General features: G+C 38.7%; 1 protein-coding gene across 5 annotated transcripts in view; it reads left to right on the top strand.

Annotated features, from left to right (window-relative positions):
• The window catches only part of LOC132399855 (nucleolar protein 4-like), a 338,547-nt gene that overhangs the window by 253,644 nt on the left and 60,225 nt on the right, over window positions 1-24,678 (top strand). For 4 of the 5 annotated variants that reach the window (XM_059980691.1, XM_059980690.1, XM_059980693.1 and 1 more), the window contains 2 exons: window positions 10,190-10,381; window positions 21,016-21,174. In XM_059980691.1, coding sequence (XP_059836674.1) covers window positions 10,190-10,381; window positions 21,016-21,174 — 351 coding nt within the window. The remainder of the gene's footprint in view (window positions 1-10,189; window positions 10,382-21,015; window positions 21,175-24,678) is intronic. The other variant, XM_059980692.1, reaches the window with a different exon arrangement.

Raw genomic sequence — 24,678 nt, 5'->3', positions numbered from 1 at the left:
TGGTAATATGAAAGTAATTGGGTTTTATCTATGTTGATTGTGTATCCTGATAATTGACCATATTGTTCCAAGGATAGCATCAATTTAGGTAAAGAGTATGTTGGTTGCCCTAAATAGAGCAAAATGTCATCCACATAACAAGCCAATTTATGCTCTGTCACTTTAATAGTAATTCCCCTGATATCTTCATTTTGTCTGATGTATTGAGCTAATGGTTCCAGATATAGCGCAAAGAGTAGTGGTGACCATGCACAACCCTGTCTCGTGCCCCTTTCTAGGGTAAGACAATTTGATAAATATCCATTGATTTTAATCCTAGCAGTAGGATTGTCATATAATGTCTGTATAGTTTTAATAATTGTGTCTTGGAAACCAAATCTATGTAAAACTCTAAAGAAAATTCCAATTAACCGAATCAAATGCTTTTTCAGCGTCCACGCTTATCACTATTGCTTCAATTTTTTTTTGTATATGATCCATCATGTGAAATGTCCTTTATATATTGTCTTGAGTCTGGTGTTGTCATATAAAACCTGTCTGATCATTACGTATCAGTATGAGTAGAAACTGTTCTAATTGTTTGGCCATGATCGAGGTAAATAACCTATGATCTACATTAAGAATGGATATTGGTCTCAATGACCCACATTCCATTTTATCCTTGCCTTCTTTCAGTATAGCTGAGATTATTGCTTCCTTCCAACTGGGTGGCATTTGTGCCTTTTTTAGAGCCCAGTTCAGTGTGGGGAGTAAAACAGGAATTAACTCATTTTTAAATTCTTTGTACCACTCTGCCATATACCCATCTGATCCTGGTGACTTGCTTAATTTAAGCCTACTAATTGCAGCTTTTAATTCAACTTCAGTTATGTCAACAGTCATCCTTCTATTTTGTTCTTCGCTTAAAGTGGGTAACTCTAGAGAATTCAAGAAGGTGTCAATTTGGGTTATGCTTCGCCCTGGAACTTTGGAATACAGTGTTTTGTAAAACACTTCAAAAGCTTCTTGAATTTCACTTAGCTTATTTTTTTATCATTTTCGTTCTTGGGCCCCTAATTCTATGAATTGTATTTTCTGCTTTCTTTTTTTCAGTTTCCACGCCAGTATTTTCATAGATTTCGATCCACTTTCATAATGTCTTTGTTTCAGAAACATTTTTTCCTGATTTCTTGCGTAGCCAAATTATTTATTTCATTCCTAATTCTTTTAATTTCCCTTAATGTATCCTGTGCCAAATTCAATTTGTGTTTTTTCTCTAGTTCCTTCAGCCTATTTTGTAATTCCTCTAATGTTTTATTCCTTATTTTTTCTTATATGAAGATATCGCTATAATTTTCCCTCTTAAGACAGCCTTCAGAGTATCCCATAAAATGGGAGGTGAAAACTCTCCATTATCATTAAATTCTAAGTAGAGACCAATTTCTTTTTTAATTTGTTCCTTAAAGTACGGATCATTGAGTAGACTTGAATTTAGTTTCCAAATAGTATTCTTTGGTTGTAGGTCAAAATCAACAGATAAATATATAGGTGCATGGTCACTTACATCTATTGTCCCAATTCCACAGGTGTTTTTGTCTTTCTCTTTTCCAAATGTTATGAAATAGTCTATTCTTGTACATACAGAATGTGGAGCAGAATAATGAGTGTAATCTCTTCTGTCAGGGAAAAGGTCCCTCCATATATCAATTAAACCAACATCCTCAAAAAGTGTATTAACTTTCTTATGTAAAGATTTTGTTTCATAGGTTTTTCTATTGGAATAGTCTAAGTTTGGTTGTAATTGTAAATTTAAGTCCCCCCCCCCCCCGCACCCCACATATCAGGAGACCTTCTGTTTCCGTTACCATAATATCAGTAATTTTCTGAAAGAAACCAGTATCACTTCCCGGGGGTGCGTATATATTCAATAGAGTAACTGAATTGCCATCTATGTTCCCCCTTACCAGAATATATCTGCCTTCTTTATCTCCCATTTCGAATATTTTTTCAAAATTTAGCTTACTTGAGATAAGAATAGCAATTCCTCTCCTATGCCCTGATTTATATGAGGAGAAAAACAGATTAGTGAAGCCCATGCTCTTTAGTTTTTTATGCTCATTATCACTTAAATGAGTTTCCTGTAAATATACTACATGGACTTGTTCTTTTTTTCAATTTGGATAAAATTCTCTTATGTTTGATTGGATTTAATAGCCCATTTACATTAAAAGAAATTAATTTTACCTTGTCCTTAGTCATCTGTATTTATCTTTAAATGTATTATTGAAATTAGAATAAAACTTAATTGATCTACTCCCTGAACAAATAAGAACCAAGAAACTCAAATAATAACAAAAAGGACAACAACCACGTGATTCCAAGGCTGAGGACTCTAGTAGATGACCCTGCATTGAGCTAGAGGAAATGTCTAGCTGTGGGGGATAACCCCTCCTACTTGTGAGTTGAGGGCCCTCATTGTAGTATTCATAAAAGTCAGTGAACAAATCCATTACACAGAAAAGATTTCCCTGTGTACTCCTCCTATCTCCTATACAGTCATTTATATATATACACACACATTATATATATATACACACATACACACACATTCCATACATACACATATATGCACACACACATATATATATATATATATATTCTCTCATTTTGGTGGGGAAAAAGGAGTAAGTGAGCAAATAAAGAATAACAACTAAGTAATATAAAATCCACATTATAATAAGTATATCTCGAGTTAGGTATATCACCGTGTCCTTTTGCTTCTGTTTAGCTCCTCAACATTTTTAAAGTTAGCCAAACCTTATGGCTCTTCTGAAGGGGGTGAGGACTATCTTTGGGAAACTCCCGGTCTCTTCCTGATATGTTTCTCTTGGCCTCCTCCCGTCTCCTGCCTTCTCGTTTCTCGCACTATTTCCCAAGCCAAGCGGGACAATTCATTAGCCAGGCTTTCTTTCATTTTGGTCATGCTGACGGGCAACCCTCTGGCCTTCATGTCTGTAGTCGCCTCTTCCACTGTCTGGTACAACTGCGTCCCATTGTCATAAAACACTCGAAGTTTAGCAGTGTACGGAGTTTGAAATCTGATCTCATTTTGCTTTAATACTCGCTTTACTTCGGAGTATTATTTGTGTTTCTGGAGGACTGCGAGGGGGGGTAATCTTGATCGAAATATATTAATTTATCCTCTAAAAACACTCTCTTCTTACCCCAGGCCCTTCATAGAATCTCCACCTTGGTGCTGTACCGAAGGAATTTAATTATTATTGAGCGTGGCTTTCTATCCTGGGTAGGTTTCAGAACGAACGCACGGTGTGCTCTTTCGACTTCCAGCTCCATAGCCGGGGGGCAATCCAGCACGTCCCGCAGTAAATTTCCGACAAACTCCATCATAGACAGGCCCTCCGCTCCTTCGGGAATGTTGTAGATTCTGATATTTTTCCTCCATGATCCTCCCTCCAGGTCAAGCAGTTTACCTTCTTGGTGATGTATTATTTTTATTGTCTTGCTCAGTATCCGCTCCATGTTTTGAACATGATATTCCACCTTCTCAATGCGAGTCTCTGCCACCACTATTTTTTGATTAACGCTGGCGAGCTCTGCCTTAATATCATGGAGCTGCTGCTTTATATCTTTCTGGACCTCCATTATTTCTTTCAGGATTTCGAAGACATTCGCCGCTTCGCCTGAACAAGGCCCGGCAGCTGCCTCACTAGCACGCGGTCGGGTCAGAGAGCCGCCCACTGCACTCCTCTCGGACGCAGTTTTTTCATTTCCATTTCTTCTCCCCATTCTTGCCCCTTGTTTCATTTCAAATATTTTTTGAAAAATATATTTGACGGGTTAATGGGGCTTAATATGCATTTTTCTGGAGGAGCTAGTGACTTAAGCTGCCATTCTCAATGATGATATTGCTGGAAAACCCATCTGCCATTTCTTTGTTCCCCATTACTATCTCTCTATTGTAATTTTCCAGTAGTCCAATATCCACTCTCATCTCCTTGTCTCTTTATATATGTGAAAAGCTTTTTTGTATCCTCCTTGATATTGTTGGCTATCTTACCATATTTAATCTTTTTCCTTCTTATGGTTATTTTTTAGTTGCCTTCTGTTGGTTTTAAAAACCTTCCCAATCCTCTAATTTCTCACAAATTTGTATCTTTCCTGCACTTTCTGAATTTCCCCCATAAATACCAGCCATTGCTGTTCTGCTACCACCCCTGCTGGTGTTTCCTTCTAGTCAGCTTTGGCCAGTCGCTCTCTCATGCCTCTATAATTCTCTTTATTCCACTGTAATGCCGATTTTATCTTATCCTTATGAAATTGTAGGGTGAATTCTATCATGTTTTGATCACTGTCTCCTTAGGTTTCTTTTACCCTAAGCTTCCTAATCAAATCTGGGTCATTACATAACACCCAATCCAGAATTGCCATTCTCCTAGAGGGCGCAACCAAAAGCTGCTCTAAAAAGCCTTCTTAAAGGCATTCTCTAAATTTCTTCTCTTGAGATGCAGTATCAACCTGATTTTCCAAATCCAGCAGCATATTGAAAATCCCCCATGATCAACGCAACATTGCTCTTTTTACATGCCTTTCCTATCTCCTGTTGTAATTTGAAGTCTGTATCCTGGCTACTGTTCGGTCGCCTGTATATAACTCTCATTATTTTCACCCTTGCAACTTCTTAACTGTAACCACAAGGATTCTACATCTTCTGATCCTATGTCACCTCCTTCCAAAGATTTGATTTCATTTATTTTACAAATAGAGCCACCCTTCTGCCTCCCTGCCTGTCCTTTTGGGACAATGTGTATCCTTGGATGCTAAGCTCTGAACTATGTTCTTCTTTCAGCCACGACTCAGAGATCTCACAACATCATACCTGTCAATCTTTTAACTGTGCCACAAGATTATCTACCTTATTCAATATACTGTGTGAATTCACCTCGGCATATGCATCCGCAATTGCTCTTTATGGACAAACTAGGATGTATCCCTCTTGCACATTTATGTAAAATCTGGATCATAGAAAATATCCCCAGGCACTTTGCAGTAATGTTTTTGAGTAAAATTTGACACCAAGGCAAATAAATTATATCATAGCAAGTGCCAAAAGATTGAACACAGAATTGTTTTTAAGGAACATCTTAAAGGGAGCGAATGAATAGAGAGTTAGATTGATTTAGGAAGGAAGCTTAGGGTTTGACTGATGAAGATGCAGCTGTGATAATGCAGTGAGTGGAATCAGGCCAGAACTTTAAGAAAAATAACAAATAGCAAATTGGATAAGAGTCATAGAGTCTGAGTGAGCTACAGCACTGAATCTGTTGAATCAACAACTCATTTTTCACTAATCCTACATTAATCCCATTTATTTTTATTCTCTCTCATTCTCATTAACAGGCCTCTTCTTCCATGAAAGGAAAGATTTTATTTTTTCCTAATCACAGGACAATTTACAATGACTAATTAACTTAGTAACTGATGTATGATTGGAATGTGGAAGGATTCCAGGGAGAAGATGTGCAAACTCCTTACAAAGGATACCAGAATTGAACTCTGAATTCCAACGTCCTGTGTTGTAATAGTGTCGCGCTAACCATTGTGCTACCATGGCGCCCACGCAGACTCCATGCAGTGAGCACCCTAGGTCCGGATTGAACAGAGCTGTGAGGAACTGGTTCTACTTGTTGAGCTATTTCACATCATTCATTAATGCACAAGTTTGTTAGTTTAGTTATGCAGAGGGAAGAGGTTGTTTCCGCAAGGCAAAACGAATCATTAAGTGGGTACAAGTCACAAAAAACAAAAAAAAATGAGAGCAAATTAAGAAGTAATATGAAGACAAACAAAAAGAAAACAAAATTATCATTAACAACAGTAATGTATAATGTTAGTGTTTTTGTTGACAATGAAGTATCTTAGATACTCTAAAGGTTTGTATATGCACAACATTATCTTAAACCCAAGGGATTTAGGTTAATGGTTTCTCATGCCTTGCAATAGTGCATATATTTTCAGCTGTTCAGATTCTGAAGAAGAACACCCTGTAATATAAATATTTTTCCTTTACTCCCAGTGGCAAAGAACGTACTAGAATCAAGAAAATAACACACAACCAGAATTAAAGCCCACACTAGAAAGGAAGATCACCAACCTTTTTTAAAATCCTCAATTATTTTTATTGCTTCTCTGTTACCACTTTCAGCCACAATATCCCAAAATATAAAACACAGTGCTTGTTACATGAAAAAGAAAGTAAAGGCCTAGAATAGAAGTCCCAACATTCTCATTGCTAAAATTCTATCAGCAAGAAGAATTAATAGGACCTTGTAATTGTATACAGCATGTTTGTATGCAACTTGCATCTTCAATGGACCATCAAAGGGTTTTTGCGTATATTTAGAAGTATGTACATCCATTATGTATTGAAATCCTACACGTCGATAGATGGGACCGATCTTACAGTCATGGTTTACTCTAACATGAGTGTCACTTTCTTGTTGTGCTTTATGCATCTGATGCTGCCATCAACATGAACAGTGCTCATTAATTAAGTAATGACAGAAACTGGATTTAAAGTTTGCAACCTACAATCATTGTTTCAACTCTCAATGATAGTATCATGCAGGAAAATGTAAGACATCTAATTCATTGGTCTTATAAATTGCTCCTTATTATTTCAATGTATTAGTTAGCTCTTTGCTGGCAGCACTATGCAAAATCAAGGCTTCTTTGCATTGAGAGATTGTGGTCACAGGCACCTTTATCTTTGGGGCCCCTATACCTTTGCTGCCCACAATGTGTCTGGGTTTGGATGAGCCGCCATTACCCCACCACTATTAATTAACACAATTTCCCTGCTGTCTGCTGTGTTTCCTCTCCCTGACCCATGGTGATTTGACAGCTGCCTGCTTAATTACCCAGGTCAGGTTTTAAAATGTTTTAAACAGAAGAATCTCATGGTATTTTAAAGGACAGATGTCTCAGTTCACTGTTCTTGATGATGCTTGATTTAGCATAATAGCAAAATGAAGTACCCAGTTAGAGTACCAAAGACAGGTGAAGTCCATTTTCCAGGCAATTAACATTAAATTAATTGGGTTAAAGGTTTCATTGATATGAAGACAGGAAAATGCAAACTGTAAATGTATGTGCCTTGGTTCCTTATGTTTGCAGCATTTCCTACAATGTTGTTAGTTCTGATAATACATTCATAAATGATTATGGTAATGTTCTGCAGAAGGCTGGCCATGCATTGCGGAAAACTGACAATCCCAGTTTGGCAAAAGAATAAACCAGGGAAGGTAGTGCACCCGTGGCTGACAAAGGAAATTAGGGATAGTATCAAGTCCAAAGAAGAAACATATAAATTAGCAAAAGAAAGCAGCACACCTGAGGACTGGGAGAAATTCGGAGACCAGCAGAGAAAGACAAAGGGCTTAATTAGGAAAGGGAAAAAAGATTATGAGAGAAAGCTGGCAGGGAACATAAAAACTGGCTGTAAAAGCTTTTATAGATACGTGAAAAGAAAAAGATTGGTCAAGACAAATGTAGGTCGTTTACAGTCAGAAACAGGTGAATTGATCATAGGGAACAAAGACATGGCAGACCAATTGAATAACTACTTTGGTTCTGTCTTCACTAAGGAAGACATAAATAACCTTCCGGAAATAGTAAGGGACTGAGGGTCTAGTGAGATGGAGGAACTGAGGGAAATACATGTTAGTAGGGAAGTGGTGTTAGGTAGATTGAAGGGATTAAAGGCAGATAAATCCCCAGGGCCAGATGGTCTGCATCCCAGAGTGCTTAAGGAAGTACCCCAAGAAATAGTGGATGCATTAGTGATAATTTTTCAAAACTCCTTAGATTCTGGATTAATTCCCGAGGATTGGAGGGTGGCTAATGTAACCACACTTTTTAAAAAAAGAGGGAGAGAGAGAAACCGGGGAATTATAGAGGTTAGTCTGACGTCGATGGTGGGGAAAATGCCAGAGTAGGTTATCAAAGATGTGATAACAGCACATTTGGAAAGAGGTGAAATCATCGGACAAAGTCAGCATGGATTGTGAAAGGAAAATCATGTCTGACGAATCTTATAGAATTTTTTGAAGATGTAACTAGTAGAGTGGATAGGGGAGAGCCAGTGGATGTGGTATATTTAGATTTTCAAAAGGCTTTTGACAAGGTCCCACACAGGAGATTAGTGCGCAAACTTAAAGCACACGGTATTGGGGGTATGGTATTGATGTGGATAGAGAATTGGTTGGCAGACAGGAAGCAAAGAGTGGGAGTAAACGGGACCTTTTCAGAATGGCAGGCAGTGACTAGTGGGGTACCGCAAGGCTCAGTGCTGGGACCCCAGTTGTTTACAATATATATTAATGATTTAGATGATGGAATTAAATGCAGCATCTCCAAGTTTGCGGATGACACGAAGCTGGGCAGCGGTGTTAACTGTGAGGAGGATGCTAAGAGGATGCAGGGTGACTTGGATAGGTTAGGTGAGTGGGAAAATTCATGGCAGATGCAATTTAATGTGAATAAATGTGAGGTTATCCACTTTGGCTGCAAGAACAGGGAAACAGATTATTATCTGAACAGTGGCCGATTAGGAAAAGGGGAGATGCAATGAGACCTGGGTGTCATTGTACACCAGTCATTGAAGGTGGGCATGCAGGTACAGCAGGTGGTGAAAAAGGCAAATGGTATGTTGGCATTCATAGCAAAGGGATTTGAGTACAGGAGCAGGGAGGTTCTACTGCAGTTGTACAAGGCCTTGGTGAGACTACACCTAGAAAATTGTGTGCAGTTTTGGTCCCCTGATCTGAGGAAAGACATTCTTGCCATAGAGGGAGTACAGAGAAGGTTCACCAGATTGATTCCTGGGATGGCAGGACTTTCATATGAAGAAAGACTGGATCGACTAGGCTTATACTCACTGGAATTTAGGAGATTGAGGGCGGATCTTATTGAAATGTATAAAATTCTCAAGGGATTGGACAGGCTAGGTGCAAGAAGATTGTTTCCGATGTTGGGGAAGTCCAGAATGAGGGGTCACAGTTTAAGGATAAAGGGGAAGCCTTTTAGGACCGAGATGAGGAAAACCTTCTTCACACAGAGAGTGATGAATCTGTGGAATTCTCTGCCACAGGAAACAGTTGAGCCCGGTTCATTGGCTATATTTAAGAGGAAGTTAGATATGGCCCTTGAGGCTAAAGGGATCAGGGGGTATGGAGAGAAAGCAGGTACAGGGTTCTGAGTTGGATGATCAGCCATGATCATACTGAATGGTGGTGCAGGCTCGAAGGGCCGAATGGCCTACTCCTGCACCTATTTTCTATGTTTCGAACTACAAATTAATAGGTATGAGTTGAAAAACTTGTGGAGAGGTAATGTAAAGTTTTAAGTGAAGGCTAAGTAAGACAGACTCTACATGCTAAAATTGACTGAGGCAGTATAAAATATCAGAACTTAGTGGAGCTGAATATAAAGCTATAGTAAAAATGGATGATGCGAGGTGAATGGAACATACCACAGTTTGCTAGAACTGTTATGCATGTCTTGAAGTAGTTCATCTTACTCAGTGCAAGATGTTTGTACATAAAGATTGTTGAGATTTTGCTGTCTGATTTAAAGATGGGCAATATATTACTTACCAACAAGCTTTAGCCATGTATGTGTAATTCCACAAAAAATGCTGTTACAATGTCTTTTCTCAAAGATTCCAGAAGAACTGTTATGTTAAATTTGGATTAACAAAGCTTGCTATTGTGTAAAGTCAAAACTTTGTAAAGGTAATGACTGATTATGTAATGGCATTATGAATTTTAATTTTTAAATATAAGAGAAGAGTATAATGGATATCCCCTCGATATTGGATTGGTGCAAAGGTAGGCTAACTTCCATACTGTTGAGCTCCAAGGTATGCTGTATCAGTTTGAGAGTTTCCTCTCCTGGTAGAGAAAAAAATATCTTTATGATTTTTATTCCTCTAACAGCCAGTTTATAATTGTACTGATTGTATGTTGCTACCTGCTTGACCATGCACTAGTACATAGCTTGCAGTTAAAAGAGGAAAATGTAGACAGTGTTCAACTTTAAACAAAACAACATGAATCTGTACATTCTGTGAGCAAAGACTTCAGTGCTGCAGATCAGCATTTCAGACTCTAATATTTTCTTTTGCCAACAGATGTTTGTGAGGCTGTTTGTGGATGAAAATCTTGACCGAATGGTTCCCATTTCGAAACAGCCCAAAGAAAAGATTCAAGCTATAATTGAGTCTTGCAGTCGACAGTTCCCAGAATTTCAGGAGCGAGCCAGGAAACGCATTCGCACTTACCTCAAGTCCTGCAGACGAATGAAAAAAAATGGCATTGAACTGGTGAGGAATTCAAAGTAAATCTGAATTTCAGTATATCCTGATAGTATAGACTACGTATCAAAGTTAGTGAAATCAGAAACAATCACTTTGAAGTGATTTTACAACTTGCTGTATGTATATGTTTTCATAGTTCACCAGATCTATAATTAAAACAAAATCAAGTACACCTGTATCACCTTCTGGTATATTTTCCTTTGTTAGTCTAACAGATTTAGCTGGCTGGAGGCATAGTGGCATCTGCACCGGACTTCAGGGCAAGTGATCCCAGGTTTGAATCCAGCAGCTAGGTTGAGCATTGAGCTAGCAACTTGGCCTCGTAAAAAAACAGGCAAATGCTAAAGAAATTGCAAGGTTACCGCCCGATGCACCACAAGGCATGGAGCCAAACAACAATCTAGCATATACCTGATACCCAGTCAAAAGAACTGCAGACACCAGTGTTACACCAAACTTTCTATTTGGATTGTGATATCGAATGCACCACTTAGTGTTGTGCTTTAAACTTTGCCAGTCAAATAAATATCTTGGCATCTGCTGTCAAATCAGTTCTCCCTTGATATTTACAAACACACTAAAATAATTATTAAGAATTACTAAATAATTATTTGCAGTAGACTGTACGCTTATTTTAGTGTGAGGGTGATTATAAACTTATACTTTCTACCTGGTATCAACTAATCAGGATTGGGCAGCCATTGGTCTTCTACTTCAAGCTGGTGACTGCAACTTTAAAGTACAGAATCGAAGAATATCTTCAGATTTACTTATTACATGTACGTCAAAACATACAGTGAAATCTGCATGAAATCATTGCCATCCCTTTTTAAAGATGGTTCTTGTGGTGAGGATTGATTAAGGATTTTCCATTACTTGTTTAGGAAGTATTTTCTCCTTCCCTATCAGACCTTTTTCCTTCCTAAGTAGGTCAGATCTTTTGGGGACCAGAGGCTGGACCAGATTGACCAGTTTGTTTTTAGATTCTTGTGCATCCTCTGTGCATCTGTTTCAACACAGCTTTGGCAAGGAATTGGTGGCAAGATGCCTGCTGGCATCTACAACTGTCTTATATAAAATATAAACACATGCAATATACTTGGCAAGAATTTGGTTATAAATTTTAAATTGATCATCGTTGTGGAGCAATGCTTTATATGTGCATTGGGAGAATATTGGGAAGCCCTGATCCTATCGAAGTTATTGGAAAGGAAGTTCACTACAAAATGCATAATCATGTCACACATGTGGAGGGCATCAGAAAAGTAAAAGCAGTATCATTGAGGAAGATGCTCTTGGGCAAGGGTTTCTAACCTGGAGTCTGCAGACCTATTACTTAATGGTATTGGTCCATGGCATAAAAAAGTTTGGGGACCCCTGCTCTAGTTGATCCTGGCAATAGGGAGAGATACTGAGAACAATTGATGATTAAACAAATACAGTTACGAGTGAAAGCTACAAAGGAGAATGAAAATAAGTTTACAATATTGACTTTTTGTTACAAATAGTATAGGAAAAGCTGCTTGTAGGAACAATGTGTGTTCCTTAAAAAAGAATAACAGTGATGTTGTAGATGAAATATGGAAATTAAAGTTCAAATTAGGTATATTATTAAAAGTACATGTATGGCACCATGTACAATCATCCATGATTCATTTTCTTACGGCATTCTCAGTAAATCTTAATACAATAATAACCAATACAGAATCAATGAAAGATTGCACAATCCTGGGTGCTCAACCAGTGTGCAAAAGACACCAGACTGCAAATACAAAAACAAAAGAAAATTAATAATAAATAAATAAGCAATAAATATTGACAACATGAGATGAAGAGTCCATAGGTTGTGGGACTAACTATTCCAATGATGGGGCAAGTGAAGTTGGGTGAAGTTATCCCCTTTGGTTCAAGAGCCTGATATTTGAAGAGTAATAACTGTTCCTTAACCTGGTGGTGTGAGTCCTGAGGGTCCTGTACCTTCTTCCTGATGGCAGCAGCCAGAGAGCATGACGTGGGTGGTGGACGTCCCTGATGATGGATGTTGCTTCATTGCAACAACACTTCTTGGAGGTGTGCTCAATAATGGGGAGAGCTTTACACCGATGGACTGGGCCATATCCACTGCTTTTTCTAAGATTTTGTAAGTTCAAGGGCTTTGGTGTTTCCATACCAATTTGTGATGCAGCTAATCAATTTAAGCTCCACTACACATCTATAGATGTGTAAAGTTTTAGATGTCTTGCAGAATCTTCACAAACTCCTAAAGAAGAGGCACTGCTGTGCTTTCTTTATAATTGCACTTACGTGATGGGCCTAGGCCAGGTCCTCCAAAATGATAGCACTGAGGAATTTAAATTTGTTGACTCTCTACACCACTGATCCTCCAACAAAGATTGGCTTATGGGAGTTTAGTTTCCTCCCCTTGAAGTCAATAAATCAGCTCTTTGGACTTGCTGACGTTGAATAAGAGGTTGTTGTTATGCCACCACTCAGTCAGATTTTCATACTCCTTCCGATATGCTGATTTGTCACCACCTTTAATTCAGTCTGTGACAGTTGTGTCATCTGCAAACTGGAATGTGGCATTTTAGCCACACAGTCATAAGTGTAAAGCGAGTAGAACAAGGGCTAAGCACGCAGCTTTGTGGTGCAGCTGTGCTGATGAAGATCATGGAGGAGATGTTGTTGCCAATATGAATAGACGGATTCGCAAGAGAGGAAACAAAGGATCAAATTGCACAAGGAAGTGTTGTGGCAAGGCCAAGGTCTTGAAGCTTGTTTACTGGTTTTAAGGGGATAATGGTATTGATATGTTTTTTTCCTCTCTGCACATTGGGTGCTTGATGGTCCTTTTTTTGATGGGTTCTTTTGGAGTAGCTTTGTTTTGTTGCTGCCTATAAGGGGACAAATCTCAAGGTTGTATAATGAACTGTATGCATACATACATTCATAATAAATGTACTTTGAATTCCAAGTTGTAGCCGATGAACAGCATCCTGATGTATGCATCTTCACCGTCCAGATGTCGCAGAATTGAGTGAAGAGCTGATGGATCTATAATGATGATAGGCAAATGGAGCAGGTCCAAGACGCTTCTCAGACAGGAGTTGATATGTTTCATCATATTCCTCAAAAAGCATGTCATCACTGTGGATGTAAGTGCTACCAGACGATAGTCATTGAAGCAGGTTAACATGTTCCTCTTAGGCACTGGTATAATTGAAACCTGCTAAAAGCAGTTAAGTACCTCAGACTGCCAAAGTGAGAGGTTAAAGATCTTGCAAAACACTCCAGTCATTTGATCAGCACAGGTCTGGGCTGGATGTTTCTCATGGGTTTGCTCTTCTGAAGGTTGCTTTTAAGTTACCCACAGAGACTGAAATCATAGGAACATCAGGACTGTGGGAGTTTGTGATAGTTCCTCCATATTTTGATGGTCAAAACAAGCATAGAAAGCATTGAGCTCATCTGGAAGTGAAGCTCTGTTAAGCCTATGTTGCTTAATATTACTTTATAAGAGATGATAGCATTCAAGCCCTGTCATAGCTGTCAATCCTCCTTCATTGATTCATGTTTAGTCCAGAATTGCCACCTCCCTGGAGATCGTACCTGGACCTTTTAGTAACATTTTTGGTCACCAGACTTGAATGCCTGTGACATGGCCTTCTCTAGATTGTGGATCTCATGGTTCATCTAGGGCTTCTGGTTGGGGAAGACTCTGAATGACGTTGTGGGGTTCACACTCATCTACAACTGTTGTAATGATGTCCATGACAACCACGGTGTATTCATTCAGATCCACTGATGAGACCTTGAATACAATCCAGTCCACTGATTCGAAGCAATCCTGTAGATGCTGCTCTGCCTCTTTGTTATCCGAATCTCTAGAGCTTTGCTCTTTAGCTTTTAGCTGTATACAGGTAGGAGAAGAACAGATTTACTGAAAAGCAGTCTGGACAAGGAACGGTAGGCATTCCTTATCTTAGAATAACAGTGGTTTAGTATATTGGGACCTCTGGTGCTGCAGGTAATTACCATTTGCTGATGGTAATTAGACTGGGTTTTCGTCAAACAAACCTGGTTTTCAGTCCCCAGCTATGATTTAAAATGCATTGGGGTGGGCTGCTTCTTGTTCAGAGATAGTCATTAAATAATTTGTGTTGTTATTTACTTAATTGGAGACCAATTACATCCAAGCTTTCTGCAGATACTAATATTGAATTCAGGATTTTGGCAAACATTAATGCAAGCCAAGAGACAGTTAAAAAAGAATGCTCCAAAGAGCAACCAATTCCCTGAACAAACTGACCTCCATTCTAAGATTTTGAAAGAATTGGGTGAGGAAATTGCATTCACTCCAGTATTCCCAATTTACTTTCATGTGGAAAACATGTCTTTGCATTGTAAAATTGTGCATGCTACTCTCGTACTGAAGAAAGTCAAGAAAGGGAAATCAGATTAAAATTAGCATCTGTTGATGGAAAATTTAGAATGGTGTGGCTGAAAAGATTGATCAGAGAATTAGCATGGACTTGTAAATTTCGAATCTTCTGGGGTTGTCTATTGTGCCAGTGCTCCTGATGTGGCCTCCTCTACATCAGTGAGACACATTGTGAATTGGGGGACCAATTCCCTTCTCTCCAGCTGTTTACTTTTCCTAAACATCTGGCTTCACCTGTCACCTTCTACCTATCCTTCTTCCCCTCCTTCCCACCCCTCCTTTTATTCTGGTGTCTTCCCCTTCGTCTCCAGTCCTGAAGAAGGGTCTCAGTTGGAAACGTTGACTGTTTATTCATTTCCATAGATGCTGCCTGATCTGATGAGTTCCTCCATCATTTTGTATGTGTTGATTGTGATTTGCAGCTGTTTATAATTATGACATGTACAGTACTTCTTAAAGACAAGGTGAGATGCAACTTTTACTTTGTCTCTGTGAATTTAGCTGTAAATGAAGTTTAACAGGGTAAAAGTTTACAAATGGTACATGGAAAAAGTGGTAACCCTAGAAATTGAACAACACAAGTAAAGGTGTTATAATGGAAAATAAATGAAATGATTCAGGACCTGCCACTGCAAGATTCTCTTGTGCACACAAAGCATAGGCATTTACCAGCCCATGTGCATGAAAAGATCCTTTCTACTTGCCTTTTTCAATATATGTCACTATTCTCAGGCTAAGCAATATTATATTATACCAATTACATGAATGTGACATGGATTTATCCTGACACACAGTCCATGAACAAGTAATTTCTTACCTGCAAATCCTATCCCCTTAATGTGTGGGGACGGACTGGTTTAAACTGTTGTTATTCTCCACAGGGTTTTGTGGACGCACCAAAGACACTCGCAAATTTCTACAGATGTGCTGTGGAGACCATTCTAACCGGCTGCATCACTGTCTGTTAAGGGGTGGGGTGGGGGGCACTGAACAGGATTGAAATAAGCTGCAGAGAGTTGTAAACTTAGTCAGCTCCATCATGGGCACTAGCCTCAGTTGTATCTCGGACATCTTCAAGGAGCAATACCTCAAAAAGGTGGTATCCATCATTAAGGACCCCATCACCCAGGATGTGCACTTGTCTCTTTGCTACCATCGGGAAGGAGGTACAGAAGCCTGAAGGCACACGTTTAACAATTCGGGAACAGCTTCTTTCCCTCTACCATCTGATTTCTGAATGGACATTGAACCCATGAACAATACTTTATTTTTATGTTTGCACTACTTATTTAATTTAACTATATATTTTTTCTCACCCTTACTGCTGTCCCTTGTAGTGCACTCTTCAGGAACACGATCTCAGATGTTGTTCCCGGGATTTGTTGGAGTCACTCTCCCAATCCAGCTGTCACAATTTCAAGTGCTTCTATCACCACTGGGATTACTCTGGCTTTAACCTTCTACATCCTTTCTATCTGCTCTTTCAAGTCAGTATTTCTCCAGCTTCTCATATTCTTTCTTCCTGTTATTACTGCCATTCGGGATTGCCACATTGATTACTATTGCTTTCTTCTGTTCCTTGTCCAGTATTATTATGTCTGGTTGATTGGCCAGTACCTGCTTATCAGTCTGTATTTGGAAGTCCCACAGGACCTTAGCTCTGTCATTCTCCACTACCTTCAATGCCCTGCCCCTCCAAGCTTCGGAGGCCGACTCCAGGAACTGTCTGGGCTCTGTGCTGCAAGAATCCGGGGTTCGGGTCCTGGAGGTGGCGGCCAAGTCGGGGTCTTGGGCTGGACCTTTCATGCTTATGCTACATCTGCCCACAAAACCCTCCAAATGATTGTGACAAGAACAAGAAAAACAATGCTGGCTTGGATGTCACCCAGATTAACAACATCTGCTCCAGTGGTTGGGGAACTGGGACCAGCTGGCGAGAAATTGAATGCTGGAACAAACCATAAATGGGCGAGAGTGTTTTTTTCTCTATTGTTATGTATTGCATTGTACTGTTGCCACAAATACAACAAATTTCATGACATATGCTGGTGATATTAAACTTCCAATGCCTTTGAACAGAAAATCCTACAAAAACTAGCGAACACGGCCCAGTCTGTTACAGGTAACACCCTCCCCACCATCAAACACATATACACAGAGCACTGTTGCAGGAAAGTAGCATCCATCATTAAGGGCCCCCAGCACCCAGGCCTCCCTCTCTTCTCACTGCTGCCATCAGGAAGGAGGTACAAAAACCTTCAGGGCCCACACTGTCAGGTTCAGGAACAGTTATTTACTCCTCAACCATCAGGCTCTTGAACCAATGGAGATAACTTCATTCAACTTCACTTGCCCCCATCACTGAACTGTTCCCACAGCCTTTGGACACATCGTCTCATGTTCTAAATATGTATTGCTTATTTATTTATTGTGATTCTTTTTTTATTTGTATTTGCACTGTTTGTTGTGTTTTGCACACTGGTTGTTCGTCCATCCTGTTGAATTCAGTCTTTCATTGATTTCATCTATCAGGTTATTTTAATTTACTGGGTAAGTCCGGAAAGGAGTGAATGTATATGGTGACATTTATGTATTTTGATAATACATTTTACTTTGAACTTTTCCCCATAAATCCCCATATAGTCCTAGATGATGGAATGTGTCAGTCTACAACATTGCATGGGGAAACATGAGCTGAACACAAGATGACTTGCTTACTTTTTTCACATAATTTCTGTAAGAGTGAATTTCATTTGGATCTCAAATTTGTCGGTCGTAATTTGTGAATTCTGTGAGGATGTATTTATATCATTCAAACTTTGATACAGTGGAGGTCCCCTGTAGTGTCTTAGCCACCCCATCCATCAGAGGGGGAACCTGTTGTGAAGGGATCTTTGGCAAGGAGAGGTCATTTTTGCCTGACAGAGACTCCAGGCAACTCTCAAGCACCATTTATAAATTCGCTGATGACGTTACTGTTGTAGGAGGAATCTCAGTTGGTGAAGAGGAGGCATCAGAAGTGAGATAGATTGACTGGTTGAATGATTAGCAACAGCAACCTTGCACTCGATGTCAGCATGTCCACTTTAGGATGGGGAGAACACACACCAGTCCTCATAGAGGGGGAATAATGGAACAGGCAACCACTTTCAAGTTCTTGGACACCAGCATCTCAAAGGCTCTATCCTGGACCCCACATCCTGATGCGATCACCAAGAAGGCACGCTAACAACTTTACTTCATTAGGAGTTTGCAGAGATTTGGTATGTCATCAAAGGTTCTTGCAAATTTCCACAGATATAGAATGGAGGACATTATATCTGCTTGTGTCACAGTCTTGTATGGATGCTCCAATGCACAGAATTGCAAGTCTACAGAGGATTATAGACCCAGCCAGTTCCATTTTCAACATCTTAAAGAGGTGATGTCTCAAGAAGGCAGCAACCATCATTGAAAACCCTCACAATCTGATACATGCACTCTTTGTATTGCTACCATTTAAATCATCCAAACACTTGGTTGTTCCTCGCATTAGGACCCAGGCTCTGGGTCATCAATACATTCTGGGCCTGGAACCCACTCCCACGTTTCGGCCCATACCCAACCTATGCAAATCAGCCTGGCAATTAGAATAATCAAACCTCACTCTTGGTTCAGGTGAATGGGCTTCAAATCTGCCTCTCCTCTGCTCCACCTGTGCTCCAGTCCACTCGCCCTGACTTTTCCTCAAACATGTCTTGACCTCGCCTTGACTTTGCCTTGCACCCGTATGCTTGAACCCTCAACTCAACCTTACATTTGCTCACCTCTCCATTTTTTGGTGGTGATCATGTTAATGTGTTAAGAACAATTCCTCCCCTCTGCCATCAGATTTCTGAGCATTCTCTGAATCCATGAACAATACCTTGTTATTTGTCTTTTGCGATACTTATTTATAACACAGTAATTTTTTTCTTGCGCTGTATGATGCCATAAAACGACAAATTTCATGACATGCGTCAGTGATAGCAAACCTGATTCTGATTCAGCTATTGCCAGTGACTCTTTTAAATACTGGTTTTCAAATCATTCCATTTTGACCCTTGTGTGATCCAGCCTATCTCAGTCTGTCAGTTGCTTTCCTTCTCCACTGCAGCTTCTATTTGGACTTAGGAATTCATGTTATTCATTTCAGATGTTGTAAGCACCACTTTTCCTTTGTGACTTTTCAATGAAATTGACCTGGTCATAAAAATATGGCATTTTCAGGAGGGTGGGGCAAAGTGATTCTGATAAATATTCTGTCAGATGGTCACTGGGATTGAGATGGTAAACTGGTTTGCTGGTGGGCCTGAACAACAGATTAGGACTTGTATGGGCAAGAAGCACTATATCAGATGGGAAATTTACATTCAGTTACTTAAAAAGCCAGCATAGCAATGGAAAACAATCCACCCCATTTTAACCATCGGCATAAGGTGACCTAAGGAAAGATAACTACAATTGGGAGTTGTGTGCTTGTGGACCTGTTTCAATGTTCATGCTGTGTAAATTAAGGTTTGTTGGCCTGGTTAAATTGTAGTGTTTTCGTTCTTTGTATGATGAGAGATTTTTTAACTTCCATATTCTTCCAGATCAGCTTGTGCAACAAACTATTTTGCTTTGGCATTGTTTTCATTATTGATGCTGTTCACAGTCACAAAATAATGAGTAACCTTTGGAGAATACATAAAGTTGCAGTTTGTATAGTGCAACTAAATGCATCACTCATGGTGTGTTCATAGTCTGAAAATACTTTTAATCTTTTGATGAAAGCTTCTCACATTTTGAACTAATGTCATAACTTTTTAAGTCTGCATTCATTGTCATTTTAATTGATGAACTATTAAAATATAACTAACATTCATTTGACTTTAAATTTGAGATGAAGTATAAAAATTCAATTATCTTTCAAATAAAAATTATTCCAAACTAAGATCCTTTCCTTTGGGATCTTGGGGTAAATTCAACTGGAAGCTTATGAGAATTAAATGTGCATCTCAAGGAAAATGATTCATGTTGTTTTAATGGAGTCCAGTTGTTCAATTTGATAAGCTTGTACCCATATCAGACTGCAAATATTTTAATCAGGAAACACGATCATCAGATTATTATAAATAAATTACTCTTTGTCCTCTGTAATAAGAACATTAGCTAAGGTTTGTTGCAGTGAGCACAACATTGCTTCAGGATTTTGTGAAGAATGACTTCCTCATTTTATCTGATGCTAATAACAAATTACATGTATTTGTTGGCTCCATGTGGTGAATTTGAGTTTTCACTGTTCTTTGCAGAATTTGTGCAAAAAATTGGTACAATTTTTCTATTGAGGGACCATTGACATTGAGAGCAAAGAAGGATTTCCTTCCACCGCAGATAAAAATCTTGAAGGACACCAGTCTGATTCTGTGAAATGTGAGCATCAGTTGTAGTATCAAAAGCCACAATTTCCTGTTTCTTTTTGTTAAGTAGTACAGTTCTGGAAAATTTAGTGACTCTGGCAGAATATTCTGGGGATCGACTCCCAGGTATGCCAAGATCTAACCCCACCTACTTCAACAACCACTAAGATCAACATTATGATTAAGAAAACAAAAGATGCAACAGGATCCCTTATAGTGTTGATCTTATCATTGGGGGAATCCACAATCTGTAAGTTAGCTCAGGTGGAGATGGAATTTTCCCTCAATTGATCTTCATCTTTCTTGAATTAAGTGTCATATTAATGTTAAAGATTTCATACCATTAATAGCAGCTTATTGGTCTTTCTGGAAGGGGTCCAAATGAATCTGGAATGTTTACTTTTAGTAAGCACAAGAGGTTCTGCAGATGCTAGAAATCCAGAAGAACAATCACAATTTAGAAACCAGAGCTATTAATAGGGAAATATAATACAAGTGAAACTGTCCAGGAACCTCAAAATGAAACACTGCAATCATTCATAGTAATCTTTTAATTAAGTTGGTATGAACTTGTGATATCCATTTGAAATCAGTAACTGAATAGGTAAACAAAACAAGCAGTTATCAAGGTCAGTTCCTTTAATTTGATAAAAAAAAATACATCAGTTTTGACAAGAAAATGTTCAAAAAAGGATTAATGTGATAAAAATTAGTTTGAATTTCATACAAGGGGTGTGTGCACCTTCTGTTGTCCATTTATTCTTTATTTCCATCTTTAGGCATCTCGCCTACATGCCTCCTCCTTCAGACAGGAGGACAGGGAAGAGGGGGCCTCCAATTTCTTCATGTCTACTGTCGGTGCTGCAACTCCTTCTTCAGCCAACAGGAAGCGTGCTTGCTGGAGGGTGAGGCGGACATCAGGTTTTCCTTCCTCTGAGGTGAGACGCTGCGTTTCGCGAGGCGCCCCACCCAGAGTTCCCACTGAAAATTTCAAAAAGAAACTGAAAAACCCTGAGACTCAAACTTGCTGCTTCACAAGCAAAGTAACTTCTTATTGACAACACTGTTGTCTGTCAAAATAATTCCTACTTTACTGCTTCCATTGTCCCCCTCCCCCTCCAGTCTGAACCATCACTGGCTTTGCCAGCTTTTCTCCTGCTGCAGCAGAACTGGCAAAGATTGACATCAGTTGAAGCAAGAATATCAGCTCTCTCATTTCGCATGTAGTTGCTTCCTTTTTAATTTCAAGGATTCTAGTGGGTGCGCGTGTGCCCGTAAATGGATGAGTGTGTGTGTGTGTGTTCATACCTGTGTGGGTGGGTGGGTGAAAGTGTGTGTATGTATATCAAAATATAAAAGCAGTCATTTCTTTTTCATTTTTCTGATCTGATAATCTATCCCTAAAAGAGCAGAAGCACGAATTACAAACAGCTTCATTCTGGAGGAGCATTCCTCAGTAAGTTGCAGTCAGACAACCAGATCATGCACAATTTCACATTAGCAACGTAATATCACAATTCACAGTACTCTACATCTCTGCTAATCTTAAACATCACAGCTTTGAATAGCTGCTAAAAGTTTTTGAATGTATTGCATGTGCAAAGGACCACAGGAGAGAAAAGATCTGAGGGAAAAATACAAAATGGTAAGTTTGTCTGGTGTGGATAAATATTTTAACAGTGGCTTATTGTAAATTAACAGAAGGGCAGTATAGCATTGAAATTTTGCAGAGATTTGCTGGTATCTCCCTCTCTCTCTCTGGTGTGCAGATATATGCAACTTTATTAGTTTTAATTCTTGAGACTTATGATATTAGACTCCAAAAATGTGCAATTTTCCAGCTGGTGTGCTGTGAAGTTCACAAAAGTGGTTTGCTCCCAGGATGTAAGTGTCATATTGTAGACAGCAGCTGATGAATCAAAAACTTATGCAAAATCAGAATCAATTGCCATCAGTATAAAGTTAGACATTTCTATGTGGCAATTAATTTTTTAAATTGTGAACATAAATTCATGTAAAAATTATAATAATTTAAAGAATTAATTAAATACATCATCCTTCCTCACAATTGCTTTTTCTAGGTTCAAAATTCTTTCTCCTTTGTGTTATGTTTTGAAGTTCCTCTTTCAAACAATTTTTCCAACTAATTTTTTAAGAGTATGTCTGTTCATCTTGTGACAGCATTGCCATATGTCTCCAAAACTGCACTCTGCTGATTTCAGAAAATGGCATCCTGCATGATAACATTTGTCCCCAAGCTGGATTTAAGCTACAAATGGCAAGCTGATTAGTTGCAGGAGCACTACTGAAGAAGTGATTAGTGGGAATTTGCGTGATATCTCAAAGCCTGCTGGGGATGTTTCCATGACATTTGGGATTCATTAAAATGAGAAATTTCAAGATTTTTTTTGTCATTTATGTTAACATTATCATTATAATTCCCAACTCTTGTTCTCATATTGCTGTCAATGTTTCTTAGGCCACTTCACTGAAAAGACGCCTAGACCTAAATATTTGTTTAAAAATACACCCCCATGTTTGTGAAAGGTGGCATGCAAAACAGAATGCTCATCATTTCTTGGGAAGATTTTCATAAAAATAATATATTCTTTGCCCTAGCATGTTTAGAAAATAAATACCAATAACTGCATGTAGCAACTGATTTTGAAACATGTTTTACAGGATCAGTACTTCAGTACTGTTGAAGGTTATTAAAACAGTCTCATAGTTCATGATTGTGTTTGCATTTAAATTGAACTCTGAGATCTGAGTGGTGCATTGGATTAGACAGTATTATTTTTACCTCAGTGACCTGGGTTTAATCTAGTTCAGACTGATGGGATTAAAATACCATCTGTTTTGAAGAGCCCGATTTGAAATGAGTTGTGGGCAGTTTTCATCTATTTCTTAGTGAAGATGAGGCTGTAGAACAAAACTGACACCGATTAACCAATTTCACCACAGGATAACTGGTAAGGGGAATGGAGAGAAAAAAAAATGTCACACTAGGGTGTTCTCTACATATAAGCTTGGGGTTTAAAATATCCTGAAGACATGACAGAATGGAAGTCTGTTCTCGTTCTCAAAGTACAACATGATTTAAAATGGAAAGCAGTTATTAATTGTTATTTAGCCTGAATGTTAAAGTTATGAAAGTTCAAGCAAGATTTAAAGAAAGACAGGAAGGAGGGAAGAAACTTCATAATACTGCAAAAGAACACGATGGAAGAGGAGTGTGTAAAATGTATCATGATTTTAAAAGACTGTAGTTACTGAAAGGAAGTAGAAGAAAGTGCATGTTGGTGTATTTATCGCATCTGAAGAATAAAAGAGCAAAGTACAGAGATGAGTGAAAGTGGTACTCAAAAATGTGTACAGAAGAAATGGAAACAAACAGTACACTTACGCAGTGCCCTTTTCAATTTCAGATTATATCAAAGTGTTTAGTATCTAAAGAACAATTTGTAAAATACAGTCACTGTTACAATGGAGGGGCAGTGGTAACCATGTTACAAGCAAGACTCCTAAAACAGTAATGAAATAAACTGTTCATAATTTATACCTTTGTTTTGATTGAGGAACAAACGTTAACTATGTTAATGTTCCTATTCAACTTCAAATAATGCCACGGTATCTTTTTACCTTCCCTTAGTTGGCAGATGGGATCTCAGTTTAACATTTCTTCCAAAAGAAGCCACCTTTGGCAGTGTGCTATTTGCTAAAGTGTATTGGCATGACTCTGTGGTACATGCTCATTTTGTGAAATGTAATTTGTACTGACAACCTTCTGCCCAATGGTTGACTGTTGCTACCATTCACTGGTTTTGTTTTGGGGCACTCTGAAAAGAGTTTGTCCCTATTTCTCCAACTGCTCGAAAGGAAATTTTGAGCAGTTGGAGAAAGTAGTGCAGCTCCTGTAAAAACATGTGGAAATGGGAAAATAAACATAGATACATAAGTATTGATTATAACAATCTTGCATTTAAAACTACATTTGCTGGAGTATCAGCACACCAGTGTTTTAGCCTACATCTAACATTCCCTCCTCTTTCCCTCTATTTTGGAGTTCCTGTACAATACACAAGATTGCCTTGTTAAGAAACAAAGTTGACTTGCAATTCAGTTGCCCTTGTTTATTGTCTGTCGTCTGCTGAAATTCACATCCTCACAAAACACGTTATTAAGATCAGAAGCTTATTTAAGTGTGGAGATCTTCTCAATGATATTTTGTGACTTGCAGTAAGTATATTCCTCCCCTATTTTTGTCATTGTTCATTTTCCTCATAGCTTCAAAACCCACCTAAACACTACAACATTGGCTCTATTCTCCTTCCTATTCTTTTCAGAAGGGTCTTCTCCCAGTTCTTCTAAATACCACATACTTATCTGTGGCCATAAGTTAGATGTATCAGTGAATGATTTCCTGATTTGCTGATGAGCCT

Source organism: Hypanus sabinus, chromosome 9 (genome assembly GCF_030144855.1).
Source record: "Hypanus sabinus isolate sHypSab1 chromosome 9, sHypSab1.hap1, whole genome shotgun sequence".
NCBI classification, from domain to species: domain Eukaryota; kingdom Metazoa; phylum Chordata; class Chondrichthyes; order Myliobatiformes; family Dasyatidae; genus Hypanus; species Hypanus sabinus.
Note: the sequence above shows the minus strand (reverse complement) of the source record. Positions and strands in the feature narration are given on the sequence as shown.